This window comes from Pistacia vera, unplaced genomic scaffold, assembly GCF_008641045.1.
Source record: "Pistacia vera cultivar Batoury unplaced genomic scaffold, PisVer_v2 Contig691, whole genome shotgun sequence".
Classification (NCBI taxonomy): Eukaryota; Viridiplantae; Streptophyta; class Magnoliopsida; order Sapindales; family Anacardiaceae; genus Pistacia; species Pistacia vera.
Window position 1 is genome coordinate 265140 of NW_022196547.1, and position 23964 is coordinate 289103.

At 36.2% G+C, this 23964-nt stretch overlaps 3 protein-coding genes across 3 annotated transcripts; 1 reads left to right on the plus strand and 2 right to left on the minus strand.

The window, feature by feature from the left end:
• Positions 1-179: 179 nt before the first annotated feature.
• Positions 180-2213, plus strand: LOC116113794 (protein phosphatase 2C 51-like). The gene is made up of 3 exons (XM_031399955.1): positions 180-1005; positions 1341-1446; positions 1809-2213. The coding sequence occupies exons 1-3, from the start codon at positions 298-300 to the stop codon at positions 2105-2107; spliced, it is 1113 nt and encodes a 370-aa protein (XP_031255815.1). The 5' UTR covers positions 180-297; the 3' UTR covers positions 2108-2213.
• A 372-nt stretch (positions 2214-2585) lies between these two features.
• Positions 2586-6811, minus strand: LOC116113793 (endoglucanase 6-like). Its single transcript, XM_031399954.1, has 9 exons — positions 6316-6811; positions 6016-6228; positions 5572-5772; positions 4782-4871; positions 4522-4686; positions 4141-4425; positions 3695-4043; positions 3490-3564; positions 2586-3387 (listed from the first exon to the last, which is right to left on the minus strand). Exons 1-9 carry the CDS (start codon positions 6520-6522, stop codon positions 3089-3091), a joined length of 1884 nt encoding a protein of 627 aa, XP_031255814.1. The 5' UTR covers positions 6523-6811; the 3' UTR covers positions 2586-3088.
• Positions 6812-19492: 12681 nt separating this feature from the next.
• On the minus strand, positions 19493-22423 carry LOC116113815. Its single transcript, XM_031399985.1, has 5 exons — positions 22204-22423; positions 22002-22108; positions 21407-21914; positions 20615-20742; positions 19493-20168 (listed from the first exon to the last, which is right to left on the minus strand). Exons 2-5 carry the CDS (start codon positions 22077-22079, stop codon positions 19704-19706), a joined length of 1179 nt encoding a protein of 392 aa, XP_031255845.1. The 5' UTR covers positions 22080-22108; positions 22204-22423; the 3' UTR covers positions 19493-19703.
• Positions 22424-23964: the final 1541 nt, after the last annotated feature.

Sequence of the window (23964 nt, forward strand, 5' to 3'; positions counted from 1 at the left end):
TCATATAATATCTCCCGCCAAAATCAATCTCACACTGCAGCCACGTGTATTTCTCTCCAATCTCAACCGTCCACCTTTAACCGCCGTTTTACTCACACATGGCACCCATCTGATGCATCCCTCATCCAACGCCCCAGATCGGTTCTTCCCCTCCTTTTAAATGTATCGATAACTAGTTCAAGCTCAAACGCTTCTTGTAAAATTTCCAAGAACATTAAAAAGAAAAAGAAAATAAATAAAATAATCAAAAAAATGAATGCCAGATTCTAGTTTCTATTCCTATAAAGCAAAGAAACAATGAAGAGGTTGACAGTCCGAGAAATCGATGGCTTCGTTGATTGCTGCATAAACGAGAACCAGAGCGATATAAAACAAAGAACAAGCTGCGAGTCAAGTGCATTAAACAGTAAACGAATGAAAGTCGATAAAGATTCTTCAGATATTTCACTCATCAAATCGCCAACTTCTTCTGAAAACTCTTCTGACCAAGAAGGTACAGCTGTCGGGATAGTAATGGCTGCAGGAGACAGTCCTACGGACGAGGAGGGAGAGGAGGAAAGAGTTAAGATGTTATCTCACGGTTTGATATCGGTGATCGGACAGCGGAGAGCTATGGAGGACGCGGTGACCGTTGCGATCGGTGAGATTAAGGGCTATGATTTTTTCGCTGTGTATGATGGGCACGGTGGGGCCAAGACAGCGAACAAGTGTAGAGAAAGGTTGCATGTGATAATACGGGAAGAGCTGAAGGGGAGAAATATCTGTAAGGGCGGGGGGTTTGAGTACTGGGAGGACCTGATGACGGCGTCTTTTATGAAGATGGATGAGGAAGTGAGTGTCGGTGGTGAGAAGGAAGGACCGGCGGCCGCTGAAATGAGGACTATGGGGTCCACCGCGGTGGTGGTGATGGTGGGAAAGGATGAATTGGTGGTGGCTAACTGTGGGGACTCCAGGGCTGTGTTGTGCCGTGGTGGCGTGGCAGTGCCATTATCCCGTGATCATAAGGTAATGAGTGACATTTGGTCATTATTTTCGTGTCTTTTTCTGAAATTAATTGCGCAATTTCTGAGAGAATAGTCCATGGCTAATTAAGAGTACAAGACAAAGAGATGTAACCCTTATAAAACGCATGATTTGGAAGATTAAGGCAAGCTACCACAGTATGCGTGCTAGCTGATTAATTACAAGTATAATTACATATATTAGTAACTGATAAACACATTTAACCAAACCATCTCATCAAAAAATGGATCCAATAACTTTATGAAATAATTTATTAATTAGATATGTATTTTGTAAGGAAGAGCTAACTAATGTGAAGTAACAACTTTGTTGTACAGCCCGACAGGCCTGATGAGACGGAAAGGGTGGAAGCCGCCGGAGGTAGGATCATAAATTGGAATGGTAGCCGCGTTCTAGGAGTTCTTGCTACTTCAAGGTCAATAGGTATATCTCAACATTGCCTCTGTTAATTATTTGTATAATTTTCATTGTTGTTGAATTTAGCTTAGTAATAATATTTATCCTAGAATGGTAAAGATTAGTATTTCTCCTGCTTGATGTTTGTTGTATGTAGCGGCTGACAGATTACTCTTTCTGTCGATCTATATTTTCAATTGGCTGCATCCAGAGTTTATTTCTTCTGAAACCATTTCTAACCTTATTGATCTTTTTTTTCTGCCGCATCCAACTTATAGAACTACCAACTATAGTAGAGTTGATTAAGCAATATACATGTTTATTCAAGTTTTGAGCTTCTCCAGCATATTTTTCTGAAGATAATATTTTTCATATGATGCATAATGCAGGAGATGAGTATATGAAGCCATATGTGATCTCTGAGCCTGAGGTCACTGTGAATGAGCGAATGGAGTCAGACGACTTCCTCATAATAGCATCTGATGGATTATGGGATGTTGTGACTAATGAATTTGCCTGTGAAGTTGTAAGAAGATGTCTTAACGGCCAATTAAGGGTGAGGTTTTCAGAGGATTGTATTGGAACTTCTGCTGCAGAGGCATCAACATTTTTGGCCGAGCTGGCTATGGCTCGAGGCAGCAAAGACAATATCAGTGTCATAGTAGTTGTGCTCAAAAGCTCGAGCTAAGTTCTTTGTCCTTTGCTTTGATGTTGTATTGTTAAAAGGGTTGCTGGATAATTGTACAGATAACTTAAAATCATCTTGAAAAGTTTGTTTATTCGTTTTTGTATTATTTTGCTCTCACTAAAATCCTAAAAAGATATGTGCTAATCAAGAATCATCGAGTTATCATGATGCTCAGTTTAGCAAATCCACCATGAAAATAATTCTGAGACGAAATGATCCCATGCTGGTAATACTTTCAGTGTACACAAATACACCCTCTTTAGTGAAGACAACATACAAGAACCCATTAGTGAAGACAACATACAAGAACCCATTAGTGAATTGTGGATAGTTTCAATTCTTATTCTCAAATACTGTTGTGATCAGGTCTATCTTCTCTCTCTGTTTTACACTTAGCAATTTATCTTCTTCTTGGGGGAAGCTTAAGATTTCATAGTTAAGACATAACTCAAGATGAATGAGGAAAACATTGAAGAAATATCAGTGAATATGGACAAGAAGGAAATATCATTGACAACTTATATTCATATTGGAAACATAAAAGGTTGAAAAAGTGCTTACAACTCACAAAACCCAAAAGGACATCCAAGGCTTTCTTGGAAGGACAAAGAAAGAAAAGACTGCTTTCAATATATATTGAGAAGCCATTTTGCTTCACTTCTTAACACTCACTCTTTACCTGTCTCTCTCAAATCTATCTATATAAACTAAGGAAGTAGAGGAGAAAGAGGATGAGCACTCATATTAAATCGTCTCTTCGCTCCTTTCATCCTCGAACCTTCAATCTTATTATACCCAATATGATCTATTATCCTAATCAGATACCAAATCAACGAGTAAAGTTGAAAATCCCTCCACCAAAGAAAAGGAAAGCAAAAAGAAAACCTTTTCTGGACTGCATTCTGTATAAACTGCACAATTCTTTCATCACACCCCCAGAAACTTTGAGAACCTTTTTGTAATTGATTTTGTTAAACTTTCTTATGCCAAATTGTAGCTTGAAACTGAGACAGCAGCCGGATCAGTGGAATGAATGTAGACAAACTCCATACTTTTTCCAGCAGGCAAGGAGTTAAGCCATGATGGAAAACCATAAACATTGCCCACCTTTGTTAGACCCCACAGAGGACCATAAAGCTTGGAAATTGAGAGCTTGAGATCCTTCAGGGTCTTGCCTGACTTGTTGGTAACTACAGTGGAGTATCTGTAGTATTTTTGTCCCTTGGCATCCCATGAAGTTGTAATCTTCTGCTCAATGGCAATTGGACCAGATGATGAAGCTGCAAAAATAGCTATTGGTTAGATTTGATCATTTAACACTACAGTATTCAAACAAATACGAAGAACAGTTAGAAAAACAGCGTAATAAAGTGAAATAATACCTGGAGCAGGAGTTGTTTTAGGTTGTGGTGCTGGAGTTGGTTTTCTGACAACGGGATTAGGAGCTGGAACATTCTCTGCAGTGAAGAGATAAGTCCAACGTTAACAATCGATATAATTTGACTAGGAGATGCTTATGACACATCTCCATAGGATTAGCAAAGGAAAAAGTCTATCTAAATGGTTTATAAAGGCTATTTCTGGTACCTGGAAGAAGCTGGTTATATCCCCCGTGACCACCATTTAGCCTTGCCAATATACCAAGGAGAGGAGCATTGTTGTAAGTAGCAGGCTCAGTTTGCTCATAATTATCTCTCTCATCAGCAAAGTTGTCATAGGCATCAGGTCCCCCAACAATAGCTCCGACAAGGAGATTGGGATCACTGGCTTTCCTGCTAAACCAAGTGGCATAACCACCACGGCAGCTGACAAATGAGGGATTAACCTTGAAGGAAACAATGGAGGAAGCCCTGTGGTGAACTTGTCGTGGGTAGTTGTTTCCATAGCCAACCATGTAACTTGTGGCTCTTGGGTTGTCTCCAAGAATGTAATCTACCTGAAAGTTTTAAGTAGCAAAAAGCCAAATAAGTTATTAGTCACTGAAATATACAAATATTACATGTCAATAACTGATCAAAACACAAGCAAATCACCTGAGACTTCGCGAGGCCTAGAAGTTGAGATGGTGCAACATTGCCTGAAGAACATCTTAAGTTTCTTCCAGAGGAAGCAAGATAGTCAGAGTACACGGTAGCAAGGAAAGAAGCACTGGTCACAAACTGCATGTTGTTCCACCTCTGGCGGAAAATCAGGCCACCAGGAGTCTTCTGAACATTCCGAGAGCCCTTTCCAAGGCATGAGCACATGAAGTACTCTGCCTTCTGTTGGTACCTCTCAAAAACTGCGGCATGATGACCAGCTTTGCCTTGCATTAAGAACTGCAAAAACAATACATACACCAATGTCACTTAACTAGAAAAACAACGAATTTTCGAATATTACATAGTTTAAAATCAGTTTTAATAGATTAATACCTTGGCAACGAGAGTTTGAACTCCAGCATACTTAACATCCCAACCAAACTCAGTCATGCCCCAGCCAGTTCCGCCCATGGCGTCACCATTTCTGCCAAGGTAATCCAAGTAGTACTGGTTGCCACTTGCTTGGTACAACCATGCAGCCGCCCAGAGCAATTCATCCTATACATAAACAAAATTAATAAAATCAGTATCACATTAATTTTATTGTTTAAAGAGTGAATTATGCCATTAATATTCGCTGCTAATTCGCATACATTGTAGCCGCTGACTGAACGATAGTATTTTTGGGCCACTGTAATGCTGCCGTCATACTTTCCTCTGTATTTGTCCGCAAAATCAAAGAGCTGAAATCAAAAGCTAAACACCGTCAGTGGTAGTTCATGTAATAAATCTAGAGTAAAAGGGTACTTTTGGAATCCGAGTTTTGATTAGAAACAGAACAAGGTGGGATGTTTGGTCGTGGCCTAGCACCGACAGGGTTGGCACGTGAAAAATGAATAACCAATGGGCTGCTTATGGATAGCTGAAATTGACGGTTAAGATCTGATTGTACGTTAGATCTGTACGATCATAACACTCTGCCCGTGATAGACGGGTAAAGTGCACTCACGATCCAACTATTGCACCGATGAATTTTTACCCGGATTTAATTTTCAATTTCACTAAAATGATAAATATTTAATCAAATATTAATTTATAATAAATTAATTATCTGTGGCGTGATATGCCCTCTACAATGAACACTTTAAAGTAACTCTATTTAACCATCAATGAAGCTACCTTGGGTCTGACATGCTGCACCGACCCGCCTGACCAAAAAGGTAGCTATTGTAACTGCCTATTAACTATGGCCGTTTTGCTATCTTGCGCATCATTAACAACAGTTTTTACTAAAATATACCGTCATAAAAGTGGTCCATACCCCGTTCGAAAGCGCTTTTTGCTTTTGTTTTTGTGTTTTTTACTCGGAAAAATTGTAACCATTCAAACTTTTTACCCAACAAATAAAAGTGTATATGAGTTGTAAAAAGAATGAAATGATACCTGGTAGGCGTGGCGGAGAAGCTCACTGGAATAAGCAGGGTTAGAATGGCGGAAAACCATGGAGGCGGCAGCCATGGCAGCAGCTGTTTCACCGGCAAGATCCGACCCGGGGTTACTTGGGTCAACCTTGTAGGCCCGCCTATCAGTGGTCATGTCCTCGGGCCTTTGCCAACAGTAGTGGTCAGTGTTTCCATCTCCTACCTAATTAAACATAAGTAAGTTAACATAAAAATTAATAATAATAATAAATCATATTAAATTTAATCACAAATATCATTCCATAATTCCATTTTTTTGTAGAAATAATATTATATTAAAAACAAACTAATAAGTCAAAACTCAAAACAAAAACAGGGGAAGTAATAGGGGGAAAAGAAAAGCAGTTGAAAGAGAATAAATGAAGGAAAAAAGTGAAAAGAAAGGTTTGAATAGCTTGAAAGGCACCTCTCCATAGAGAACATTAGGTTCGGGATGGGCTTTAATGAGGTAATCAGTTCCCCACTTAATAGCATCCATGGCATGGCCAAGTTCACCAGTGGAAGCCATTTGTTTACCATATTCAACGATGCTCCATGACATCATAGTTATTGTGAATGCCATTGGCAAACCAAACTTCACATTATCACCTGCATCATAGTAACCTCCAACAAGATCCACCTAAACATTTTAAAAAGAAAAGTTAACAAGTTAATAACGTAAGTTACAGCTAAATGGGTCAAGTGTGTGTGAAATAACAGAACTTACCCCACTGGCTTTGCCATCGTTAAGACCAGAGTTGCCTCTCCAATTGACTCTTTGGGTGTGGGGGAGGTAGCCAGATCTTTGAGCTTCAAAGAACAGAATGCTCTTAGTCAAAGCTTGGCCATAGTCATGGCCAGCAAAAGCGAGAGGAAGAAGACAAAGAAGCAGAAGCAGAGGCTTCATTGAAGTGAGTTTCACAAACTTCTCCATGTTAATAAGAAGAGTACTCTGGTTTTCTTTTCAGTGTATTAACAAACAAAATAAAGACTGAAAGAGTGATCTGTTTTTGCTGTGTAAGTGTATACTTCTAAATGGGATTCCTTTTACACTCTCTAAAACGCTATAGAGAAACCCATTAAGTGAGACAAATTCACAATGTTGGTATAATTTATCAGTTTACACTTCTGATAAACCTACCGGAAACAGATACAGCTCTTAAATGAGAGAAAAAGAACTAGAAGAGAGAGAGAGAGGGAGAGAGTTGTGGGCTTGGGAATGGGGAGAGGAGCACGAGTCTCTATATATTGAGGAGGAAAGGAAGGTCCAAGCGGCCAAAAATTGGCAGGGCCTAATAAATGAAAGTTTTATTTATTATTTCTATTATTGATTATTCTTTTATTTTTATAATATTTTCACATTTGGAATATTGAAAACGGTTTAGCAAAAGAACAGAATCATGTGGGTGTCCCGGGCTCTTTACTGGAAGGGTCGGTGCGGATTTAATGTATTTGAGGAAAATAAATTACGGTAATCCCAATATGGCTCAAAAGGTTAGTAATATAAAAGAAAAATTAATTTTATATTATTTTAATTTACAACTTAAAAATGAAAACAGAAACAGTGAAACACTGTCACTGTGGATTGAGAATTACCAAACCCAGAAAGAGGAAAATGAAGGGCAGTAGAAGGGTGAAAAAAAGTGTCCCTTCTATGTCTCCACAATTGAATTCTCTAAAATACCCTTGAAGCCACGTGTCCTCTATGTTATTGGCTTCTGACGTGGGCATTACTGATTGGCCAGTAACAGATAGTAAGTTTCGAAACGAGGTTGACCCAAAAGCAAAAGTACTCCCCAGTTAAAAACTGAATTGATGAGAATAGTAATTGCCCTGAAATTCAACTGCAATCTTGGCGGGAGCGTCTGATTTATACTTCTTGTTGGACATCTTACACTTTTACCTTTCTCCTTTAAGCGCTTTCACTTTCCACTTTGGCCGGGAGCACAGCCGGGATTGAGTAAGCAAAAAAATTACGGAAAAATGACCGTCTTCGTCTATCTATAAGGATGAATGAAGTTATAAATGCGAGATGGGTCAGCATCACATGTGAAGGAAGATGCATTATCATAATCAATGGACCAGAGAGGACAATAGCTGGGGGAAGATCTCCGTAGGTAAATGTTTCATTATTTACGTCTACTGCTGCATTAATTTCTCGCAACCCTAAAAGACAATAAGTTTTATTACAGTTAGATATACGTCCTATCTGTGCCTCAAAAGCCCATTCAATTTCTCTCTTCCTGTAACCTTCCCACAATTATGGAGGTCATGAATTTTCACATGCTCCCAAAAGCTTATTTAATTTGTACAATGCTAATAATTTTCATTTTTAATTCAATATTAGAGAAACGAGGTGATTGATGTAAATTTGAAAGGAGGCATAGAAACGTGGCCGTATAGTTTACACCTGGTTTCTGAAACAATGTCACAGAAGATTGACCTGTAATTTAACCAGGATTCGAAAACCCGACAACCCAACCAATGACACGCTCAACCCATTTAATTTTGTATCTGGAATTTTATTTTTGTTAAGTCCACCGACAATATACGGTGAAAATACAGTTACACAAAGGTCAAATTAAAAAAGGGTATTCTTGTAATATTATCACTGAACTAAGGCTACTTTTGCTGTATTTAATTTAATTATAAGTTTAAAAAAAAAAATAGAAAAAAAAAGAGAGAAAAAGACAAAGTAAGATGTGGTCAAAAAGAGGGCTCCCATGTCAGAGTGCTTTATTCCCAACCGCAATCAACGGCCTCCGCCGAAAAAGAGATAAAATCTTTATTTTACTTTTATAAAAAAAATTTATAAAATCGATAAAAAACAGAAGTTAAAAAAACAAGGTATTCTTGACACGTACAATAAGTCAAAGGAGGCAAAGCCCCGCAATGACCGTTTAAACTCCGGTTTTGTTACGGCCACGGCAGCACTTCCCACATCGTATCATAATTCATTACTAGACAAAACCTAGTTAGCCGGTGAGTTTCAGAAATGTCGACCACCCATCTCAGATCTCGCCACGTTATCTCCTTATGTGGGCCCCATTTCTGTGGCAGGATCCTACTGTGCCATCTTACCAAAGGGCCAAAAAAAAAAAAAAAAATAGTACCAAAAAATTGAGGCCTTTTAGGGCATAAATGTAAGTATAATGAAGCCTAGTGAACTGTGAATAGTCGAATTTTTGAATTTTAGAAAAACAAGTAGAGGTGGTAGATAGGTTTATAGTTGAAAGTATGAGACTGAACGAAGTCTACCAAATCACAAGGTCAAAGTTTTTCATAGGTGGAACTCTTGCCTGATGGCTGTCACCCTAACAAGGTCCCCTAAAATCATACGCACTCTTTTTTTTTTTTTTTTTTTCTTTTATAATTATCGGGACCAGTTTTTATAATTATCGGGACCAGTTTACATACATTAATCGGTACCACTCTTATTAATGTTTAAAGGGACTCAAACTCAAAAGCTTCATAAAACTTTCTTTTTACTTTTTTAGATTAGACTATTGAGGATTATCTACTCTCTTTAGTCTTTCCTTTTACTTTATTATGGCTTCACCTTTTCTCTTTTGAAATCTTTTACTGATCCCTACTAGTTTGTGGAAAAATTCAAAAGCTAATCAGGAATTCAAGTTTCCAAGTTAATCAGAGAGGAGAGCCGCCTAATTTATTTAATGGATTGGGTTAATGAGCATGGGTTGGGCAATGGGTAGTCCTGGTGTTCAAGTTGATTAATTAGATTAATTTGCACTCAAAAACAGTTGCTCAGATCCGGAAATGTGCTGCGGGTGCTGGTGGTGCTGCCAAACGTTGAATATTAGGGTTTTTAAGTGGGTTTAGTATTGTAACTGGGTATAAGTCAATAGAGCTTGTGGGTTTCCTGTTCATTTCGTTTATCATAATCAACAATGACATGAGGAATCTTTTGTAATTTGGGTACAATTTGAGATAGCAAAAGTCACTGAAATCAATTTTTTCTTTATTCCTTTTTTGACTTGTCAAGCAAGTTATAAAGCACTATAAAACTTACTCCATCTTTATGGTTTACTCGTCAAATTTCAAAGTTAAAATATATAAATATTACTAATAAAGGCCGAAGAATTGATTACTTTTTTTTTTTTTTTTTAATAACCGAAGTGTCTGACACAGTTTATACATACTTTAACTAATCCTTAGGAAAAATTATCCTACAGCAATCTAATGTCATGACCTTTCAAGTAAATCATGGTAAATATACTACCTTTGCACTCATCGAATATGAGATTGCAGGTTTTATCCATTTGCAGCCTCCTTAGCTGTTGTGTAGGAGTAAATGACTATAATATGTTGAATTTTGATTAAATAACAAAGTTTTTCTTAAGATTTTTGAATTTAAGAGTTAAAATAAATGATAAAAATATAATTTCAGAGATTTTTGTTATTATATTAAAACCTTATAGGATTGATGTCTTTTAACTTTTAAGTGCCAGACTTGCTCGGGCATGGAGACGTACTGATGATAATTAATAGAAGAGGGCTACTTGAAGCATAGGATATGCGACAAGTGAGAAATGGGAATTAAGAACATGTGCTTTGAGATCAAATGTGTTCCATATCTTTAAGCCAAGGTCTCTTTCCTATTGCTTTAGAAGGGCCAACAACATCCTACATAGCTTAAAATTTCTAAAGCAGAGATGCTAATCCTTCACATGAAGATAAGACCATGAAATGTGAAAAGAATATGACTATGAAAATGCATTTACCAAATTGCCTTCGATATTTTATGGGTACTTTTTGGTAAGGTTTGTTGGCAGTGGCTTTTGTTGAATCTTGTGGTTATAAATGACACAGACACAGACACAGACCCAGACCCACCTCAGGGTTGGAACCAAACAAACCTTCATCTTATTATGTCAGAAGGGCATGGTTAGTTAAGATATTGTACGAATCTAGTAAATCTTTTGATGACACTGTTTGTTATTTGTTTTTATTTTCATGTGGTTGTGTGGCTCTTGTTTGGACATCTAATTTGGAATGATTTATTTAATGGGTAGATTATTGTAGCTATCAGAGTCATATCCCCATATCCCTTCAGGAAACAAGAAGCGCTATTGGTATTATCCTTTTATGATATTTTCAAATAGTAAATTCCCCCATTAAAATACTTCAAATTAACGAAGAACATTTAAAAGAAAGTCCATATAGTCACCAAAATTTGCATAATTAAACAACAACTTTACCTTTTTCTGCTTTTGAGACACAATGCACAAAATATGATCCTTGCCATAATTGTGGCTGTTAATGTAATCACATTATATGTGCCTGCGCATGTAACCCGCATGCAAAGTAATTGGGGACCTTCGGAAGGCGTGTTACTGACTGTTACTAGCTTAAAGCCCTTTAACAAAAAGAGAAAAAGTATCAATTGTGTGTAGTTTACTTAGCTCAAACTCTGGAAAATAACAATAGATCCCTGAGGTTTCATGAAACTGACACTGTAATCCCTTTTAGTTGATAGAGGGAAATGAGTTTCTTTTTTTTTTTTTTTTTTTTTTGTGACCGAGGTATTTGGGTCAGCTTACACGCATCTCAACTAATCTCTAGAATTCATTGAACATCCGATAAACCTAATAAACTAAGTAAATCACAAATGTGATAGATAGTCATTTGGTGAGACTCGAACCAAGACCTTTGGGTATTGGGTAACTTAAGGTCTTGTCATCCGACCACAAGCAAAGTGGTTAAGGAAGGAAAATGGGTTTGAAAACTCTGCCATACCGAAATGGGTTTTTGTCATTGTTTATCTTTTGAAATCTCCATAATAGCTGATAACTATACAGAAATTACGGTGTTAATTTTATGACATTTTAGATGAAAGTGTTAAATTTATGAATCCAAAGGGAGAATATGTTATTTGGCCTTCAAGTTCATCATGCGTGTGATACCAAGTGAAGTTATTTTTGGAACCGTGATACACGTGCAAGTAGTAAAATCAGTGGCCCTTGGCCTTGTGTGGATCGATAGACAAAATGGTGGAGCTATATAGATCCCATATATGATATGTGCATGTTCCCATTAAGAAATGGTAGAAAGTGAGAGCTTTTATGGTGTGAAGAGAAGGGACCCCTCATCTCTCCTTTTTTTTTTTTTCTTCCTAACGCTCCTCACCAAAAGTACGTCGTGGATGACATTTTCATGTCCCACATCGCTCTAAAGTGCCTAAACACTATAATAATCAACTTTGTTTCTCTCTTTAAAACTAACCCTACCTCTAATTGTATAATTCCCTTTCAAAGTTTCTAGCAATTATATCACATCACATGCAACTTCAAATAATTAAGCTAAACATTGAAAATTATGATTTTGTAAATAACTATGTTAAAATAATATTAGAATCCCAATTTACGTAGAAACAAATAACCAATTACGTAAGTTCTCTCAACGTCATTTTGCGAATCTGAAATCAAAATTAAATACCCATTAAATCCCCAAAGTATTGGAAAGCTATGAGCAAATCCTAAACTTGACTGCTAGAATAATCTTTTATCAGTGACTTGTGAGTTGGTAGTTTAGATGGTTTGGGTAAATTGAGGATATTGTGGATAGACACACAATTTCAAGTTCATTTTCCCATTTGAGCATGTCGTGATGGTGCGTTATTGTATTAGTCTCTCCTCAAGATTAGTCAAAGTGTGTGTAAACTGGTCCGAACACTTTGGTTAAAAAAGAAAAAAAAAAGTATAAACATTTAGTAATGTTGTGGCAAGTGTTTAAATAATGTTTTAGGAACATTTTTCTTCAGAAATACTCTCAAAGTTGACAAATTTATAGTGTCAGTATATTCAACTCTTATTCCTTTCAGCTTTAGTTTATGAAAATCGTTTTTGTTATTGACAAAGTTATATAAATACATAAATGTAGGTACGTAGGGTGAATTTGGTCAAGGCGCAAATTCAGGTAGATTCCGCCTGTAGATTGAATCAATTGCGGAGAAATGTTGTTTGGTGGGGCCTATGCTAACCCGTTTAATCCTCCATATACAGAGAGATTTTTCAATGTGTGGACAGCTTGTAACCAATAAAGGAGGCAGCTGTTTTTTTTTTTTTTTTTTTTACTTTTTTTTTTTTAATTCTTCCACTACTTTACATGATTCTTGTTTCATTTTTCATAGATGCTTCATTAGTGGTATACTTTTATCCGTACGGCAACGTTTTAGGGTTTAATTGGTTACATAAATTTTGAAACTTGCATGTAATAATATTTTAAATTTGTCAAAAGAAAGCTATAAATTAACTGGGTTTGGTGTGGATTTGACCAATGTGAAAGTGACAATCTTCTTTAAATCTCCTCCAATGAATAGCACAGTAGATGAAGATTATTATCTTGGTCGCGTCAATGCCTAGTGGAAGTGGAACAAGCACATGAAACTCCATCGCGGCGGCCACTAATTGAAGATTAAGTACTAAACAATATAATTACTGAAAAGTTAATGAATTGATTGGTAATAGAATTTGACAAATTATTAGTCTTGTTCTTTATTTCTTTTGGTAAACATGCATGAATCGTCCGTCTTATCTTTATAGCTGTCATTATATAGACGTTGTTGAAGTAAATGACAATGAAATCGTGCCATTTTTATATTGTAAATTACACTAATATTACCTTACAAATGCTTATGATTAACTTCTTCTTATTGGGTTTCAAACTTTGATTCTAAATAAATGAAACTTGAAAGGCAAATCTCATTGTCCCTTGTCTTTTGTCGTTTAATATGGTACCTTCTATTGACATGACCTAATTGAAAAGATGCATAAACATTGATAATGAATCACCAAATAAGACAAGTAACTGCCTCTCAAGTGGTCATTAATTTTTAATTAACTCCCTATAAACATGTTCTCTATTTCACAAATTTGATATCTGATTGAATTAAATTTTAGTGTTCCTTTTGCTAGATTAAGCGAGAAATTAGGTAATGGAACTTTTTAAGGGAAACCCACTTACAAAATCTCATAGAGCCCCACAATAATTTAAGCACAATGTCCCAAATTTCCTTTGTATATTTCTATGCAAGAATTGATTGTGGTAGTAGATGGATATATATTTTGTATAAAGAATTAGATTTGATACAATTGTGGTTTGATATTTTGTAATATAAATATCAGTAGTTTGTTTGTTCTACATTCAAAAATAAAATTTAAAAGCCTACACCAGAATCCCAGCTCCCTAACGTAACCACTCACTTACTGCAGTTGATCATCGGGCCCCAAGTCTTTCTGTGACTAAGCGCAACTTCTGCCGGAAATTTGTTCCCATTAATTTTGATAATTTATTTTTAATTCCCCACTAACTATGCAGAGCGAAATTAAATCCATTTTACACGTGTTAATAGTTTCACCGCTGCGAGACTATCCAATTAAAATTAGTATAGATCGTACTTCTAAAATTAGGTGATATTTTTTATGAGCCTGAGAACATGTGCTTCTACTGTAAACTACCAATTAAATCCTAGTAATTTTATCCTAAAGAATATCTTCATTTTTTTTTTTTATAATAGGGGTGTATGAGTCAGTTTACGTACATCTCAACTAAACTTTTAGGATCTTGAAATTATCAACTCTCATGACCACCTCTATCAGTGTCTGAGGGACTCGAACTCAAAAGTTTATAGAACCTTCTTTTATTTTTTTATTATCAAATAACCTAGTGATGGTTAAAGAATGTCTTCATTGCAAAACAAGAATGTGTTAGATGGGCATATCCATCCGTGGGTAACCCAAATGATTTAGTGGAATTAGAGATAGTATGGATAGATGCACGATCTCAAGATAAATTTCTCATATAAGCATCTGTAATTTAAGTAAGGGGTCGTGGCTGTGAGTGTTTACTGAGCTAGTCTCTCACGAAGATTAGTTAAGATGTATGTAAACTAGTTCAGACATCTTGATTAAAAAAAAAAAAAAGTATTGGATGAGCATCAACAATGTTATTAGTGTTAATCATTTTATGTAAAAACTTTATATGTATAATATCACTATCAATACAATATCATGCAATTAACTTTTATTAAAAGAGTTGATAATCAAGTCAAAAAAAAAAAAAAAAAAAAAAAAATGATGACATTGTCTCGTACAAATATTTCTCTATAAAAGAGAAAAATGTTGTAAATGTTTTGAGCTAAAGGGCAAGTATAAATGTATAATGATTATATTTGAAAAAGAACAAACTGATGGGTGTTGACCGTTGTCAATTAAGGAGTTAAGTGGTACAATTAGAGGCGCTAATTAATGATTAAAAGGTTAAGTGTTAATTGGGGAAGGTTTAAAATGAAATATTAATACTAAATATTTTTAATATACAACTCATGTAACATGAGATAAGGCCCAATTTCATATCATTGATTTTCAAATTTGAACGGCGTTTACACGTGAGAGGCGACGTCGCGAAATATATTTTTATTACCAGAAATAGACAAAAATGAAGTTGAGAATACGTTAACTATGACAGCGGATCTGAGCCGTCGAAGCCTCCTTAACTCACGTTGATTTATGGGTCCCCAAAATACGCTTTTTCCATTCCCTAATCGCAATCAGCGGTGATTTGTGACCCTATAAATCCGGAAACTTGGAGACATGTGTCACTCAGAAAAGGGGCATTAGACCTTGGTCATGTGAGTGCACGTGCAATCTGACAATCTGTAACAGGCCCACCCACGTGATGGCCTTCAAGAAGCAGAGCTGTGGCACGTGCTCTGTCAAGGTGGTCCAATCCGTAATCGCCACGTAGTGTAATTTTAGGTACTTCTCACATGCTCCTAACAACCGTTTAATTGGCTGTATGTTTAAAAATAGAAATTAATTTAAAAATGAATAATAAATTTTGATGAAACGACAACGAAGAGGAATGGAAGAGAAGAGTTGGAAGGGACGTGGTATGCTTTTCGTCTGGTTAACATATAATAAATATAAGAAAAGTCGAGCCTTTCTACCAACTAATGCAAGTATGATAAGTTATCTTTCAAGTTATTGTAATGAAATCATCCCAAATGTCAGCTTTGTAATGAACAAATCAGTGGATTATAAGAAGGCATGCATAATAATAATTATTGTTTGCATGTGTATAGAACAATGTTTATTAGTTGGTTCCACTCACCGGAAATTTTGATGACCGACAGTACAATAAGGGATTTAAGATTAAAGGAAATAAATTTAATAGCGATCACCTACTACATTTGTGACTTTCTAAGAAGTTTTGTGTTCAAATTCTATTAAATTGTCAATTACCATATTTATAACTTACTTGACTCATTGAGTTTGTACGGTATTCAATGAACCTTGAGAACTAGTTGAAGTGCATGCAAACTGATCTGGACACCCTGGTTACATAAAAAAAAAATTACACGTGATCGATCCATGAGATTTGAATATGGTACTGAGATTATATATGTTACAGAAACATAAATAATCGACTAACAAGAAATGTTTTTATAATGGTTCGAATGCTTAAAGCAAATCCTACATCCACTGTTATTTTATTATTCTTTGACTATTTTTATGATATTGCCTGTAAGACATATAAAGATGAAGAAATACTTTGCTTTACAGAGAAAAATAATGAAGCTCAAATCTATGTCTAGCTCTCGTATGCCCAACCTCCTCTTTTCATGAAGAGAGATACTCATTTATACACATTTTAGGTCAATGTAATGAGTGCTTCTACAAGTTGTTATGACACGTGTGGACCATACCTTAATCCTTATCTTTTTATTTTGATAAAGTTGGGACAAGTGTGCGGTCCTCATCCACTCATAGACAAAACTTGAATCTGATGGGTTTGTGACAGCTGTATCTCTTCTGTCTTGGGGCGATGTGGTAGCTCCTGGACAACACAAAGTCTTCCTGAACTCTGATTGGTTGGTGCTGACATCAGTGCGGTTTTTTAGACACAACAAAACCCCCCAATTTTTTGATTGCGTAATTGCGCTTCAAAAACTCAAGTCTTTGATCTGAATGGTTGTCGCACTATAGGCTGCAGTCTCGAATTGAAGAGCTCGAACTATACCTGACGCGATCGGGTGCTGAGAGATAGGACTGTGATCGGAGCGCTTGGAGCGATCTGAAGTTGAGTGCGATCTGATAACTAACATGAAATGTCCAGCATATGAATTCTTGGAGAGAGCTAACGTCAGAAGCCCAAACACACGGCTTAAAGGCCTTAAACGGATAATCCAACTTAAAACAGCCATAACTTTTGATCCGGGAGGAGATTTGGAGCCCGTAAGATATCCACGGAAAGCTTGTTCTGAGCTCTATGTCGTGGCAATTGGAAAACCAAGTTGAGGCCATTTTTGGGGCCAAAATCCAACGTTTCTTCATGTTTCGGGGCTCTTTTGAGTTTTCTACGCGTTTTTTCTGACGTTAGCAGCTAGTCACGATCTGAGAGTTAAGAACACGACGTGAGGCTGTTTGCAATATCAGAGGTAAGAGCTAATCACGATTTCAGAGCTAGGAGTTGATCGCAATCTAATAGGAGCTCGACTTGAGAGTCTGAGGCATGCGATCTGAACAATCTAATGCACACAATCTCAAGTAAACGAGCGAGCTTATGAGCTCAATCAGATAGCATAAAGAGCTCGATCAGTAAATGCTAAAGGAGTTCGATCAAAAAGTGCGAAGCTTGATCTGAGAACACAAGGAGTTCGATCAGAAAGCGCGAAGCTTGATCTAAGAACATAAGGAGTTCGATCAGAAAGCGCGAAGCTTGATCTGAGAACTCAAGGAGTTCGATCAGAAAGCGCGAAGCTTGATCTGAAAACTTAAGGAGTTCGATCAGAAAGCGCGAAGCGACGATCTGAAGCTAAAGATCAACGATCTAAAGCTGAAGATCAAGACGATTTGAGCGTGCGATCTGTGATCTGGCCACGCGATCTGAAGCTAAAGATCAGTAATCTGAAGATGAAGATCAAGACGATCTGAATGTGCGATCAACGATCTGGCCACGCAATCAGAAAGCTAAAGATTAGCGATCTGAGCATGCGATCAGTGATTTGGTCACGCGATCTGAGGCTAAAGATTAGTGATCTGAAGCTGTAGATCAAGACGACCTGAGCGTGCGATCAATGATCTGACCACGTGATCGAAGAGCTAAAGATCAGCGATCTAAGCTTGCGATCAGTGATCTGGCCATGCGATCGGAGAACTTGGACGCAGGTTTGAGATCTGCATGAGCCACCAAACTGTTGATGCTTGATTTTGGACACCAACGACTCGCACCTGCAAAGTGCTAAGAGTGTCTTAGAAATTACACATGATCGATCCATGAGATTTGAATATGGTTCTGAGATTATATATGTTGTAGAAACATAAATAATCGACTGACAAGAGAGGTTTTATAATGATTCGGATGCTTAAAGCAAATCCTACATCTACTGTTATTTTATTATTCTCTGACTATTTTTATGATATTGCCTGTAAGGCATACAAAGATGAAGAAATACTTTGCTTTATAGAGAGAAATAATGAAGCTCAAGTCTATGCCTAGCTCTCATATGCCCAACCTCCTCTTTTCGTGAAGAGAGGCGCTCATTTATATACCTTTTAGGTTAATGTAATGAGTGCTTCTGTGAATTGTCATGACACGTGGGGACCACTCCTTAATCCTTATCTTTTTTATTTTGATAAAGTTGGGAAAAGTGTGTGGTCCTCATTCACTCATAGACAAAACTTGAATCTGTTGGGTTGGTGACAGTCGTATCTCTTCTGTCTTGGGGCGATGTGATAGCTCTTGGATGGCACAAAACCTTCCTGAACTCTGATTGGTTGGTGCTGACATCAGTGTAATTTTTTACGCACAACAAAATTAAAGTTGGACATTACTGAATTGAATTTTGATGCTTGATTTGTTACCCTTTAATCATGTGAAATATTATGCCACCTTGCTTGCTAGAATGATTAGAGAAGTAGGATTGTCATAATAGAAATAGAGGACCTAAGATCTTGTTCTGATAACCACCACTTAGTGGCTTAGTGGTCAACTAAGACTCTTGAGTGTATTACTTAAAAGGTCTTAAGTTCGATCTACCTGAGTTGCTAATAGGGGTGATCACTGAAAGGATTTACTCGGTTATTAATTTTAGGATCTTGAAGATTAGTTGAGGTACGTGCAAATTGACCTAGGTACCTTTTGTCACCAAAAAATAAAAAATAAAATAAAAAAGATCTTGCTCTGGCTGCCGGCTCGGTATCAACTGTGGCTATCCGGACCCAACCCAATTGCAAAGTTACTAAAATCAACAGAGTCTGTGAGAGAACAAGGCCCGAGGATTTTTAAACCTAATTATAGTTATGGGCTTAGTGTCCACAAAAATACCACGTCAAACCAAACCCAATCAACCTAAACAGAATCTCAACCAACCTCAAACCAAACCCAATCAAACCCTCTTGAGTTTATCAGCTTTAACCTTCATTTCTAGATAACCACAAATTCTTCAAATCATCTGTACACTCATCTTCAAGTAGCTTTAGCCTGATTAATTCTTAAATGACAGTTAATAGTTGAGTCCTTTTTCTATAGTTACATTTGGTTTTATCCATCAAGGACATTTATTTCAAATACTTGCATTTGGGTCCTTTAACTTAAAAGAACCTTGTTTGACTGTCAATTAACTTTAAAATCATACTAAAATGATGAAAAATATGAAATATTGTTAATTTTCAGTGAACTAGAACCATATAATGAAAAATTTAATTGTCTCTTTCAGAGAATATAGAACAGCCGATTAAGCAAATTAAAGATGCTGCACTTACTTTCAGTTTGTTAATCCGACGGAAAATGAGTTTTAAAATGTCAGTTATCCGTCCTTGTAATTGTCATCAATCCCTGAGTACAGATAGACAAAATAAAGATAATCCCACAAATGATCAAAGTACAGAATCAAATGGCATCATCATTAAGCAGAAAAGAATAGGCTATATTGAAATCATCCTTTAATTTCCTATAGGAAAAGAAATTAAGAGTCTACATATAACATCCCCTTCCCTCGAAAAAAACCAAAATCTAAAGGATTTTAAATTACATTTGAGAACCATCTCATCCTATTTTCTCCATCTTTTAGAGAGTTCGTAAAACTAAAGATAACTAATCCTTCCAGCCCTCCTTGTTTAACCGCCGAGAAGCAAGGCCTTTAGAAGAAACACTTGGAGTAACTGGCACCGGGGGAGTCTTGGGTGCCTCCTCATCATCCCAATCATCACCCCAACTGTTATCCCATCCATCATTAGCGTCTGAGTCTAATTTCCGTGCACCAGAAACTGTCAGCTCCATATCTAGTCTTTGATATTTTGGGCTGCTATTATAAAAATGCTTCCACCGAATGCTGGCACACATGCATCCTGCTGCTAGTACGAGTAGGGCAGCTAAGGATATAAATATGAGGGTAGACTTTCGCGACATGAAACTGAAATATGTAGACTTGGGAGTATTATCAGATTCCTCTTCCCAATTGTGTGCTATTAAATCACCAAAATCTAGGCTGCAGTTACCATTTTTTGCTATAAACATGATTACGTTGTCAGTTCCTCTCTTTTTGACAGTGAACATGAGCTGCAGAATCCAGAAATAAAGTCACAATCCACTCTTGGCATAATAATAAATCAACAATCACAAAACCCAGGAAATTCATCAATTTAATATCCCATCCGAGGCAATGAAAATCATGCACAGATTAAGACTGTTAGATCACTGTAATGCATATCGAAGAGAAACTATCAAATATATATTATTTATGTGCATTTAATCATAATGATGATAAATCGAGTGCTTTCTAGGAAAAATCCCCATAAATGGAAGGCCATCCTTTTCCACTTTTCATATTCAATCATTTCAAAAGATAGCAAGATATATTTTAGTACAAAATAGAAACTTAACTAAAGGCTACTGGAATTTAAAATTCACCATATTTTAATACAAGCACGTACGATGAATAACCATAAAACTGGTGAACTAATAGAAAAAAAGCTCTATAACTGTGAGAGATGCTGTACAAGTACCTCTCTGTGTCCTTCTCCTACGAGTTGAACTTCTGTTTCCTTTAGCTGAATATATTCAGGAGCAGAAATTGTGACACTCAGAGGGCTTTTCACTTTATTCTGGATTAAAAGTGATAGAGCTGGAGAATCTGCAAAAGCAACCCTGGATTCAAATCTTGATTTTTGTTCCTAATGAAAGACTGAAAATATAGGAAGCAAAAGTATAGAGATCAAAAGGATTTCATGCATATTTTATCTTCACCCTACATAAAAATGTCCATATAATTCAGATCAACTAGTTGTCAACAGGGTTTGATGAGTTGATCCATATACAAAGATACTAACAGTACAATACATATAAATCCTTGCTGGTCATTTCTTCTAAGTATGCTTTGACAATGCATCAATTTGAAGCCCCCCTTATAAGATTTTCTGGAATGCAGCACTAAGATAGACTAGGATCATAAGAAGGCCAATCTTCAATCTTCATATTCAATCCACACCTCTGAATTATCATACATACTCCTATTTAACATTGATTGTTAGTACTTACATTCTTTAAATCCTTGCCTCGCCTATATAACCAAAAATCTAACTTTAACAAATTAATGTTATGTCCAAGGTGAAACAAAAAACATCCAATTAAGGAAACATCCCATCATATACAAATATCAATGAACATTGCAGAACATCACAGTGAACCAAAAAAAAGAAAAAAAAGAAAAAAAGGAAAATACAGTAAATACCTGAAGTAAGTAATATTAGCTATAAAATGATAAAAGGAAACATCATTAATAGTAGGCAAATACATACCGTTTCCCGGAACTCTCAAACAAGCAACAAAATTATTTCCATCATCCATGCATTTATTAGATGAATCACATTTTTCATGCTCAGCTCCCTCCTTTGTTAATGTTTTCGAATCATCTACGTTGCCAACCTCTTTAGGTAAATCTTTAGATATCGTTTCATCACTCAAGATCCCTTTTCCATTATCCCCCTCCTTAGCTCTTGATTCCTCATTAGTATTACCATTACTGTTCTTCATATTTTCGGTTTCTTTCGAATCCACTTCCTTGGTTGAATTATTTTCATTACTCTTCTGCATATTTTCACTTTTTCCCGAATCCCTGTCCTTAGTCGAATTATCAATTTTCTTGCTATTTATACTCTCTTTTAATTTTCCCACTTGATTTCCTTTATCTTCTTTAACTTTATCAACTTCAACAGACTTTGTAACCGAGTGTGACCCGCCCGTTTCCTCATTTGAACTACCCTTGCCTTCAGATTTATCTAATCCAGAATTTGTACCCGAATTTTTCTATAGAAACAAAGTCTATAATCAATCAAAACAATCTTGATTTTATTTAAAGCAAATTAAATAAGTTACTTTCATTAAAATGTTTACCTTGCCATCAACAGCAGAACAACCATTAACAAGTAGTATCAGAAAAACCGCCAAAAAAGTAACGTGACGGGTTTCCATATTCTCAGAGATGAACCAACTTCTCTATACTACAGGAGGCGCCTAAATTTTAAAAAATTTATACAAAAGAGAAAAAATCTGAATTAAATTTAGAGTTTGAAATAGGATAGAAGTATTGACTGACCTGAAATACGACAGCGTTTTAACAGGAGTGTTGTTTCAGAAGATCCTGGCTATGAATATCATCGAACTTGGGTCACTGTAAACTGGTCCCCGGTTTAGGTTTTAAAACCGCGAGAGAGGTTGACCAACAAAAACACTCTTCTTTTTACGGTTGCTCCGAGGAAGGCTGATCATGATTCCCTTGAGCTAAACGCATCGTTTTTGGACGCTTCCCACTTGCAAGTGCAGCCAGCTAGACAAGTAATCGGGAGTGTGACTTGTAGAGAGGGAACTTCAACTTGAGATAGTTGTTATTATTATTATTTAATAATTTTAAAAATTAAAAAAGAAAAATAAAAAGTTGAAAGGGAATAATGACCTTAACGAATTTTAAAGTAGTATCATCTCTGACTTAAAATACACTCCGGCCATTTAAAATTATAATTAAAGGACATCTGGACATTGCTACCCAACACTAATTGATAGGCCACCAAGACCAAGCGCAACAAGTGTTTTGTTCCCTCCACCCACCTCTGGGAGCTCAAGTGATACGACGAGTATTAAGACGTGTGGTTAAAATATACGGTCTCAGATTCGAATCTCTTAACTCTTAAGATTTAAGTAAATGATCATGGTGGGAGAATGTTATGATAATCACCTATAGAGATTAGTCGAAATACACACAAATTGATCCAGACACTCTATTTCAAAAAAAAAAAAGTGTTTTGTCCCTTCTACTATTTTTTTTTTAACTATGCAATTGATGGGCTTTTTCACAGCATAAAGGCAATGTGCTTTACCTAAGTCTTAAGTATAGAATATGCTAAACCTCATTGGATTTCATTTCATAGCCTAAAAAGAACAATCCATCTTTCTTGAGAAGACAAAGGGCATATCGTTTTGTGTACAAATATAAAAGAAGTAATGCACATATTGTATCTTGAAATTTCTTTTGATTGGCAATAGATAATGGGCTAAGTATCAAAATTGGCAAGCACTTAAAAAGCTGAAGTTTTGTGCTCTCCCTGCAGAGATTTTGAAGAAAGGCCCTCCTTAGTGTGAGCTTTATGCAATAAAATCAGGCCTGGTTCGGATCTCCATTATTAAAGCCCATAAAATAAGAATGAGGAATGCTATGGGAAATGATCTTTCCACCCCACTACATTCATCAATGGCGCCATCCATGGATCAAGATTTAGGTGTTATATTTTATACCTATGATTTACAATATTACCTTCATCTTCATCCTTGCAAAATTACAATCTCAGCTAATGAATAAACATTCCCACTCCATTAATTATAAAAAGATCGTTGAAGAAGTAAAAACTGAAATATAAAACTCAAAGATGATCGTTAAGATAGATCTCTATAGCCAATAAAACCAAAAATTTTCTCTCTCTCGTTCCGTTGTTGAATTTATGGCTTTTGTCTTCGATGACTACTTTTTTTTTTTTTTTTTCTTTCTCTTAACTCCATTGCAAATCACAGTCCAATGGATTAAGCCCAGGTTCATTTCATTGTGACCAATGCTTCCTCATTCAGATATACCTTTGAATCCTTTTATTGGTTGCCAGTGGAATATCCTTTCATTATGATCGTGTTGTTCTGTTGCTTTATTGCTATTGATCTTCTCCATTTTTCTTATCGATTTACTTGCATTATTATTATCATCCATGAGTTCAACATTATATTTCATGGTCTCACACAGATTTTTTAAACAAACTTCTCCAGAAGACTCACGTACTTCTCATTGATGCGAAATATTGCAACAAAAACTTAGTAA

What these genes read in the sequence shown, in the direction of transcription:
- LOC116113815 (XM_031399985.1), bottom strand. Translation starts at nt 22,079, where the DNA reads ATGGAAACCCGTCACGTTACTTTTTTGGCGGTTTTTCTGATACTACTT. An exon ending in TTTGAGAGTTCCGGGAAACG is followed by an intron (nt 20,743 to 21,406) that starts GTATGTATTTGC and finishes TTGCTTTTGCAG; the next exon opens with ATTCTCCAGCTCTATCACTT. An exon ending in TAGGAGAAGGACACAGAGAG is followed by an intron (nt 20,169 to 20,614) that starts GTACTTGTACAG and finishes TGGATTCTGCAG; the next exon opens with CTCATGTTCACTGTCAAAAA.
- LOC116113794 (XM_031399955.1), top strand. Translation starts at nt 298, where the DNA reads ATGAAGAGGTTGACAGTCCGAGAAATCGATGGCTTCGTTGATTGCTGC. An exon ending in CATTATCCCGTGATCATAAG is followed by an intron (nt 1,006 to 1,340) that starts GTAATGAGTGAC and finishes TTTGTTGTACAG; the next exon opens with CCCGACAGGCCTGATGAGAC. An exon ending in TGCTACTTCAAGGTCAATAG is followed by an intron (nt 1,447 to 1,808) that starts GTATATCTCAAC and finishes TGCATAATGCAG; the next exon opens with GAGATGAGTATATGAAGCCA.
- LOC116113793 (XM_031399954.1), bottom strand. Translation starts at nt 6,522, where the DNA reads ATGGAGAAGTTTGTGAAACTCACTTCAATGAAGCCTCTGCTTCTGCTT. An exon ending in TTCTCCGCCACGCCTACCAG is followed by an intron (nt 4,872 to 5,571) that starts GTATCATTTCAT and finishes TTTTGATTTCAG; the next exon opens with CTCTTTGATTTTGCGGACAA. An exon ending in TAGGCCTCGCGAAGTCTCAG is followed by an intron (nt 4,044 to 4,140) that starts GTGATTTGCTTG and finishes TAAAACTTTCAG; the next exon opens with GTAGATTACATTCTTGGAGA.